Source organism: Nesoenas mayeri (assembly GCF_963082525.1).
Source record: "Nesoenas mayeri genome assembly, chromosome: 26".
NCBI lineage: Eukaryota > Metazoa > Chordata > Aves > Columbiformes > Columbidae > Nesoenas > Nesoenas mayeri.
This window is the reverse complement of record NC_137552.1, coordinates 5,335,445-5,344,380: the sequence shown is the minus strand read 5'-3', so window position 1 is coordinate 5,344,380 and position 8,936 is coordinate 5,335,445. Positions and strand designations below refer to the sequence as shown.

General features: G+C 61.5%; 2 protein-coding genes across 2 annotated transcripts; both read right to left on the bottom strand.

Moving 5' to 3' along the window:
* Positions 1–2,354: 2,354 nt before the first annotated feature.
* VPS25 (vacuolar protein sorting 25 homolog) lies at positions 2,355–5,707 on the bottom strand. Its single transcript, XM_080359914.1, has 6 exons — positions 5,594–5,707; positions 5,338–5,483; positions 5,149–5,202; positions 4,042–4,130; positions 3,460–3,535; positions 2,355–2,986 (listed from the first exon to the last, which is right to left on the bottom strand). The coding sequence occupies exons 1-6, from the start codon at positions 5,638–5,640 to the stop codon at positions 2,874–2,876; spliced, it is 525 nt and encodes a 174-aa protein (XP_080216040.1). The 5' UTR covers positions 5,641–5,707; the 3' UTR covers positions 2,355–2,873.
* Positions 5,708–6,388: 681 nt separating this feature from the next.
* RAMP2 (receptor activity modifying protein 2) lies at positions 6,389–8,645 on the bottom strand (the record flags this gene model as incomplete). Its single annotated transcript, XM_080359898.1, has 4 exons — positions 8,572–8,645; positions 7,693–7,803; positions 7,302–7,404; positions 6,389–6,641 (listed from the first exon to the last, which is right to left on the bottom strand). Exons 1-4 carry the CDS (start codon positions 8,630–8,632, stop codon positions 6,389–6,391), a joined length of 528 nt encoding a protein of 175 aa, XP_080216024.1. The 5' UTR covers positions 8,633–8,645.
* Between the last annotated feature and the right edge of the window lie 291 nt (positions 8,646–8,936).

The following is an 8,936-nucleotide window of genomic DNA, read 5'->3' as shown; positions in this document are numbered from 1 at the left end:
ACACTGGTGCTAAAACATGTCCCAGCTTCTTGGAGAGAGACAAGGAGCCAGGCAGGGATCTCTGGTAGGTTTTTGTCCCCTTAACAAGTGTTTTCATCATGAACCGAGATGCCTCGGGAGATCCCAGGGGAGTGAGGGGGTGTCCCGGTGCCGCTGAGGCCCCTGCAGACAGGAGAGGAAATTTGGGGTGAAGTTTGCTCAGATGGCTGCCCTCCCACCCCTCCCCGGGGAATGACCTGAGAAGGTCCCCAATGACCCCCCCAAATGCTGTCCCTGGTCATGAGCCTGGAGGGTCCCCTCCTGACCTGGCCTGGGACACCGAGCTGGAACCAGCTTGGCCCAAAACCAGAAGGTTCCCGCTCCGCAGTGGTGCCCGCAGCTCCCCGGCCCTTATCAGGGTGACATTTGTGGGCTGCGGGTGCCAGCGCCAGCCCTTGGCTTTGAGGAACCGCTGCAATCAGGCGACGTAACCCATTTCTCGCTTGCATTTGGCTGCCAGGAAGAGAACAGGGGACTGTGTAATCACTTTCCTGGGGATTAGATCATGAATCAAAGCTTTGCTCAGCTCCCTGCTCCAGTGAGCCCTGCCAGGAATTGTCCCTTCTGATCCTAGAGCTTGGGGCAGGATCACAGAGGGGCCGGGATGGGTCCAAATGCAGGTGTCCCCCACAGATGGGGGTGACCCAGGGCTTGTTTCAGCATTGGCTTCAGCACCCCACACCCATGGGAGCTCCCACCCTCCTCCTGCCACGTCCCTCCTTGCCCTGACGTGCCCGAGATGTCACCCAAACCTCAGCTATGCCTTTAACCCCAGGCAGATAACTCAGGAGGATTTCTTTAGCCCGTAACCCGCCTGCAAGTTTATCCCAACATATAAATTTATCAAACTGAAACAACACTTGCTCCTAAAGAGCCACATTAAATAAAAACCCTCTTTGCGTTTCTCCTTCCCCGGCCAGCGGAATCCGAGTGTGGAGATGTGATAGGGCCTTATCTCAGCGCCAGCGCCCCGGCCTCCGCCTCGCCGTGGCCAGCGAGCCCTAATCGCCCTGGCCAGATGTGGCAATGGCCTCAGAGTGGCCAGAGACGGGGGCCTGTGCCAGCCTCCCCACCATGGGAACCATAGAATGTCCTGAGCTGGACCCACATGGATCATCAGGTTCAGCTCCTGTCCCTGCACAGGACACCCCACAGGTCACCCCGTGTGTCTGAGGACGGTGTCCAGTCTCTTCTTGAACACTGTCAGGTTGGGGCTGTGACACCTCCCTGGGGAGCCTGTTCAGTGTCCAGCACCTCTCGGGGAAGAACCTTTCCCTCATGTCCCATTGACCCTCCCCGGCACGTCTTCTGCCGTTCCCTTGGATTCTATCACTGTTCACCAGGGAGAATCGCTCAGCAAATGCCACCTCCTGTGTCGAGCCCCTCCATGGGGACAGGCTTAAAAGCAGCTCTGGCTGCCAGAGCCAGAACCGAGTCCATGATGGTACAATTGCGAGCACAGGGAGGTTTGGGCTTTTAAACTCTATAAATCCCAAACCCAGGTGGGTTTCAGCTGTAACCTTCCATGGCCACAGACCTCCCTGCCCTTTGCTTTGCTCTGAAGCACCAGAAGAGCCGTGACTGCTCCTGTTCCCAGGACTGTGGTGGCTGGCGGCTGCCACGCTCCCTCCCTCTGCGCAGTCTAATTACTAATTATATCTCCTTCATCTGTACCCAGTGCCCAAGGGCCTCAGCGCCTGAGCAGCCTCGCGCAGGAGCTCTGGGCTGGCTCAGGTATCCCAGTCCCGTGATTACAACACCAAACATTGGGAAGCGCTGAATAAAGATAAGGAATAGGATGGGACGAGAGGAAACGGCCTCAAGTTGCGCCAGGGGAGGTTGAGGTTGGATATGGGGAACAATTTCTTCCCCAAAGGGCTGTGGGTCATTGGAACAGGCTGCCCAGGGCAGTGCTGGAGTCACCATCTCTCTGCTGTACCTGTGCCGTGGTTTCTGACAAGCTGGGTGCTCTGTTATCAGCACTGAGAATCTCAAAGCTCAGCCATCCCCTCCACCAGCCGCTGCTGTACAGCTTCCCCACCTCTGCAACAAACCCATGAGCTTCCATTAGCACGTGGAAAATGAAGACAGGCAGCAAAGGGAACACACAGCCCACAGCTCCGGCGTGCGGATTAAAAGCACCTGTGCTGCGTGCTGCCCGCGGGGGCTCAGCAGGGCCACCCCCTGCCCAGCACGCTGCTGCCTTCACTCAGCGCAGTCAGGAAACGCAGCTGAAGGGCAAGAAGCTGGTTCGCTGCTCTGTCTCGTTTCTGATGGAAAAACAGAGATAGAGGGAAAGAAACCACCCAGGCTGCTCTATAAATACATCTCATTTTAATTACTTCGAATTAGTTCCTTGGCCTCCGCCCCCCGCTGCACAGATCAGTCTTCTCCAGCGCAGCAGCGACGGTGAGATCCTTGCGCTTGTTTGCGCCCCATTGGCAGCGCAGCGGGGGCGGCAGAGCCCAACCCAGGGCTGGCAGGAGGGAAGGAGATGCCCTTAGAGGCCAAAGCTGGACCAGCCGCTCCGTGGCCTTCCCAGGAGCGGGGACCAGCAACAGGAGCAGTCCCATATTCCACTTCTGGGTGGTCCCCGCTCAGAACTACCGAGAGCAGCTTTAGCCTCTCAAACACAATCACCAGGGAGAAAAGACAGAGGATCTCTGAATACTTCTAAGAAGTCACGTCTTTGGAAGGCTTCGCGGATTCTCCTTGCCCCCAAGAAATCCCGAGTACGCAGCTGCTCGCCGTCAGGGCTTGAAACCGGGCCAGGAGAGCGGACCTTCCCGGCCAAACCCACGTCAGCAGCCGGGGAGGAGCAGAGGGGGCTCCTGTCAGAAGAACTTGACACCTCGGCCATCGTCCAGCGTGATAATTTCCGCCTTGTGCTCTTGCTGCAAGGCCTGCAGGGCGCGGAGCAGCATCGCCTCGTCTAAGCCGTGGAACTCTAGGGAAGGATAGAGGTGATAATCGCATCAGGAAACAAAGAGGCTGATAATTCAGGGTCTGGTGGCAGCAGAACGGAGGGCTCCGAAAGCACCTTCCAGACTCCAGCACCGTAACACTACGGCAAATCCGGAGTCACGGCTGCACCGCCGGGCTCATCACCACCTTGCTGCATCAGGAACAAAGCCTGAAGGTCAACAAGGCAGAAGGGAATGAGTCACAGCAGCCTCAAAGGCATCAAAACAAAACAGCAGATAAAGAGCATGGGGCGGTTTAAAACATAAACAGTGATAACAAAGGGAGACGCAAAGTGGTAAAAAAGATTCAGAGCGGAGTTTGCCAGTGGTGGTCGGTGCGAGCCGGAATAAGCAATTTTGAAGTATTTAATCAACAAGGCTATAAACTGACAATCAACTGTTTACGCACTCAAGTGCGCTCTGAAAAGCCGCTCTGGACCGTAACGTGTGATGTTACCTTCATTCTGTGTGTCATCTCCGCTGGCCAGCTCGTACAGCGTGAATACGGAGTTGGTCAAGCCGTTCTTCGACACCTGGAAACACAAAAAGCAACGTAGCAAGTCTCATCGTGTGACCTGACGTCCTCAACGCGATCTCTCGCACATCTCAGTGCAAGCTGCAATGTGGGCAGCACTCAGCAAAAACAGCCTGGAAACACTGTGGGGCACTGGAGAGTCAACAAATGACACATAAAGAAACTTAAAAGGCTCCTTTCTGTGCCCTTCTGCTCTTTCTGTCGGTGTGTTTCGCAATAAGGATTTGTGCTGCACGAAGACAACGCAGCAACACTGCTCTGTGCTCACTATGGAATGAGAAACACAGTGGGAGCCGTGATTGTGCATCCGCTGCTCAAATTGCACCTTACACAGCGATTAACGTCTCTGCAACAGAGAGAAATGGAGGAGGGTACGTAAAAGCAGCGAGGAAGCAAGAGAGAAATATTACAGCGGCCTTTTTCACAAACGGCAGCCGATACCACCCGTTCTCCCGACACAGAGAGAGCCTGGTCTGCGGGGCGAGACAGCCCCTACGTTCTCACCCACTGATAGATGAGCTTCCCCCATTCTTCTGGTCTTCTCCACATGATCAGAAAACTGGTTTTGTTCTTATCTAACCATTCCAGGTTTCCTGAAACCAATAGGGAAAAGGTGTTTAGCCAAAGCACAAGTTTACAGTAACAATCAAACCTGCAGATTTTATGACATGGGCCAGACATTACACCCACAGGCAGCTCTGGGCACTCGGCTTGTGCCAAATTAGAATCACAGAAGGTCTCACGTTGGACCCAGAGGATCATGGAGTCCAACTGCTGTCCCTGCACAGGACACCCCACAGGTCACCCCGTGTGTCTGAGGGTGTTGTCCAGTCTCTTCTTGAACACTGTCAGGCTGGGGCTGTGACACCCCCCTGTTCAGCATCCAGCACCCCTTTCCTAAATATCTCTCTAGGTGTACAGAATTCCATTTATACTTGAGCCCACACCCCCTTCCACAGCCTCTCCTGCCCCCGGAAGGCCGCAGTGTGGCTGCCGGGTGCGAGTGACCCTGAGAATCTGCGGGCAGGGAGGTTTGTGGGTCGGGTGAACCCCAGGTGGTGGTTCCGGTGGTGGGATGGAGCCTGCCCGGCAGCTATGGGGCAGACAGACAGATAGACAGGCGGACGGACAGACAGACAGGCGGACGGACTGACTGACTGGCGGACGGACTGACTGACTGGCGGACGGACTGACTGGCGGGCGGACGGACTGACTGGCGGGCGGACTGACTGACGGACTGACTGACTGACGGGCGGGCGGACGGACTGACTGACGGACTGACTGACTGACGGGCGGACGGGCAGACAGACAGGCGGATAGGCGGATGGATGGACTGACAGGCAGACGGACGGACAGACAGACAGGCAGACAGGCGGATGGATGGACTGACAGGCAGGCGGACGGACTGACAGATGGACTGACAGACGGATGGACGGACTGACAGACAGATGGACGGACTGACGGACAGGCAGACGGACGGACAGGCAGACAGACGGACAGGCAGACAGACGGACAGGCAGACGGACGGACAGGCAGACGGACGGACAGGCAGACGGACGGACAGGCAGACGGACGGACAGGCAGACGGACGGACAGGCAGGCAGCACCCACCGTTTTTGCGCAACTCCTCCAGCACCACCTGGATGGACTCCAACGGCAGCTTCCCTGGGCAGGAGTTAAGGAGCTTCTGACCCACGGAGGCTGGAGAGGGAGGGCCCGGGGCGGCAGGAGGGAGGGCAGCGGGGCCGAGGGGACAGCGGGGCCCGGGGGTCAGCGGGGTTGGGTGGCCCCAAAGGATACGCTGCAGGCGGCGGTTGGAGAACAGCGGGCTGTCCTGGGCCTCCCGCACCGTCATGGCGGGCAGGCGCTGCCGCTGGCTGTAGGCGAGGGCCAGCGCGCACCAGGCCGAGAGCTGCTTCTGCCGCGTCTCGCCGTTGGGCTGCAGCCTGCGGGGGCTCCGCTCGGTCAGCGGGGCTCCCGGTACACCCCGCCCGGCCCCGCTCTCCCCCCCGGCCCCATCCCCGCCCCCTCGGGCCCGTCCCGGCCCCGCTCTCACGTGAAGAAGGGCGGGAAGTTGTACTGCCAGGGCCACGCGAAGCTCATCGCCGCCACCGGAACCGCCGGAACCGCCGCCGCCTTCCGCGCCGCTTCCGGCCCGCCCCGCCGAGCCCCGCCCTCCCGCGAGGGCACGCCCCCATACGCAGCCCCGCCCCCACTAAGCCCCACCCCCTCGCCAAAACCACGCCCCGGTGAGCCCCGCCCACATGCGAGGCCACGCCTTCCTACGCAGCCCCGCCCCAAACCGCCCCGCCCATTTGAAAGCCACGCCCTCTTTGAGCCCCATCCCGCCCTCACAAAGCCCCGCCCCCTTGGCGCCCCGCCCCGCGGCCCAGCCCTTGCCCGGTTGCCGGTCCCCGGTGCCACCGGGACCGTTCCCCGCGGAGGCGTGCGGGGGCTCCGGCCGCGCCCAGCGCTGCCCCCCCGAGGCCGTGCCGGGGCGGCGCTGGCGGCAGGAACGGGCGGTGGAAGAACCAGCACCAAGCATGGGGGAATAAGCGTTTAATCCGCAGCCCCGGGGCCGGCGGTTGAGCCGGGAGCGGGGCGGGAAGCACCGCCGGCGGCACAGCGGGAACCAGGATGTGCCAGTAACCCCGGGACCCCCTCCCCGGGCACCTCAGTTCCCGGGGCCTGCGGAGCTGCTCAAGCAGCCGGTGGCCCTGCAGCCCAGGGGCAGAACCGTGGGGCAGCTCCCGGGTGCAGGGCTGCCACTGCCCGTTTTTTGCCCGTTTTCTGCCCATTTTTTCCCGTGGCAGGCGGGACAGCGGGCAATCAGCCACCCCGCGCTGCAGCACTAAGCCTGGGCTTTGCCGTCCTTGCTGCGCCAGATGACCAGGGTGACCAGGAAGGGGATGAGGCAGATGGGGGCGATGATCATGGGCAGCAGCACGTCCTGCGGGGGGTCAAAGACCTGGTGCTGCAGGGTGCAGTTGTGGAAGTAGCGGCGGTGGCTGCGGAAGATGTACTGCTCGGCCAGCGCGTTGGGGTAGCCGTAGTGCAGGTGGTCAGCCCAGCCCTCCAGGCAGGCCTGCAGCAGGCTGTAGGGCCTGGGGAGAGAGCAGCGGGGTGCTGGGAAGGGACGGGGACATGTGGGGACACGGCAGGAGACACCAGAGACGCTGACCCGCCGGGTGGCACCAAGCAGCACCCAGCAGCTTGTCCTGCACCCACTGCCCGCACCAGCTGGAGCTGCCAGAGGGGAAGGTGGCCCTGGGTCCCTGGAACCAGGAGCTGGTGACCCATAAGCACAGCCTGGGGGCTCTGCCCACATAGAATCATTTGGGTTGGAAAAGCCCCTCAAGATCATTGAGTCCAACTATTAACCCACCCCTGGCACTGCCCCATGTCCTGAGAACCTCCTGTCCGTCTGTCCAGCCCTCCAGGGCTGGTGACTCCAGCACTGCCCTGGGCAGCCTGTTCCAATGCCCCACAGCCCTTTGGGGAAGAAATCATTCCTAAATTCAACCTCAACCTCCCCTGGCGCAACTTGAGGCCGTTTCCTCTGCTCCTGGCGCTTGTTCCTGGGGAGCAGAGCCCGACCCCCCTGGCTCCAAGCTCCTTTCAGGCAGTTCAGAGATCAGAAGGTCTCCCCATCAATCACTCTCTGCTCTCTTGGGAAATGGTCCACTCGTGTGGCCGTGAGGACAGAGAAGCCACAGGCAATACCCCCACCAAAGGGTCTCTCCAGCCATCCTCCCACCCCGTACCTGCTGATGACCTTCCACTCGCACAGCTCCGACACTGTCACGTTCCTCATCAGGCTGACAAAGAACTCCCAGCACTTCTGCGTCATGTTGGTGTACGTCTCCTCTGCAGGGGAAAGGTGCTGAGCACGGGCACTGCGCCCCTGCCACAGCCTGTCCCTGCTCGCAGGTGACACCTGGCACCCGGCCCCATGAGGGGACACGGGCACAGTGCGGGGCTGGATCCCACGGCAGCCCCGGTGCGATGCTAGGAGCACGGCGGGACAGGCTGCTGCCGGTGCCTCCGCCGTGACCAGCGCCAGGGAAGGCTCCATGGCACAACCAGCCTGTTCTGGGGACAGCCAGAGAGCATGTGCCAAGGAGAAAGGGGGTCACCCTGCGGCCCTGCACTCACCCACGAGCTGGGCTGTCCAGTTGAACACGGCCACGGGCGGGCTCGTCCTGGCGTCCTGGCCAAAGCCCTCCGCCTCGGCACCCACATGGCAGAGCCCGGTCCCCAGAAGCGCTGCAGAGGGCAGGGGACGGGGTCAGTGGGGGACGGGGCTGTCTGGGGGTGTGGGTCACAGCACAGGGGTGAGCTTTGCTCCCCACCCATGGGGAGCCGGCGCTGGGGGCCGCCCCGTCGCCCTGGGCGGCTGTGTCGCAGCTGGACGGCGCTGGGGCAGGAAGAGGAAGCGCTGGCCACGGCGGCACTGTCGGAGAGCCCCTCCACCCACCATCTGCCCCGCATGGCCCCCGTGGGGCATGTGTCCCCTCTGTCCCACCAGCCACTTGCTCACCAGAGCCCCACAGCCCAAGGAAAACACCCCGACCACCAGCCGCCCTTGGCCATGGTCCCACGGTGCCCGTCAGGTGGGGAACCACCCCGGCGGGCCCTGCCTGGGCTGCTCACGTCGATCTCCGGCACTGGCCATGGGGTGCTGCTGGCTGGTACGGTGGCTGTGGCAAGGCCAGCCGGCCCTGTTCTGGTCCCTGTCAGCCCCGTCCAACCCCTCTCTGTCCCATCCAGAGCTCCCCAGCCGCTCTCATGGGCCATTCACAAAAAGATCAGGGGTGAGGATGGTGGGGGACACCCCGCAGTGCCTGTTGCCACCAGCCCCTGGCCACTTAGGCTACGGCCACCCCAGTCACCCTCAGCGCTGGCCCTGTACCGACTTGCCGGACTGAGCTGAGACCCCGGCCCCGGGCCCCCAGCACCGTAGGGCGGCCGTGTGCGGGGCGGTGAAAGGCGCTGAGCCTCCCGCGTCCCCGGGGCCACTCGCCACGCACTTACCGCAGAGCAGCAGGAGCCCTCGGGACAGCCGGCCGGAGCCCGTCTGCGCGCACAGTGCCATCCTGCAAAATCCTGCCGGCTAACGACCGGACAAGTATTTCAATGGAAATAACAGGAAGCAACTCCTTTCCTCTGACAGGGGCAGTTTGACTACAGGAGACGTGTGAAAAATGAGATTCGCTCAGCGCTGCTTTCAAGCGGCTCTCGCGGCGGGACCCGCGGCCGCGCGGTGCCGGCCCCCGCGGGCATCGCTCCCGCGCCCCGGCACCCCGCGCCTCACCCGCCGGCCCAGAGGCTCCGCTCCCCGCGCAGCACGTCCAGTTTTACGAGGCCGCTATTTGTTTACTTGTGTATTTCTCTTTAAT

Coding starts and splice junctions, on each gene's coding strand:
- VPS25 (XM_080359914.1), bottom strand. CDS start 5,640: ATGAGCTTCGCGTGGCCCTGGCAGTACAACTTCCCGCCCTTCTTCAC. Junction 5,203..5,337: donor CTCCAACCGCCGCCTGCAGC/GTATCCTTTGGG, acceptor ACTCCTGCCCAG/GGAAGCTGCCGTTGGAGTCC. Junction 2,987..3,459: donor AGATGACACACAGAATGAAG/GTAACATCACAC, acceptor ATCCTTCCCTAG/AGTTCCACGGCTTAGACGAG.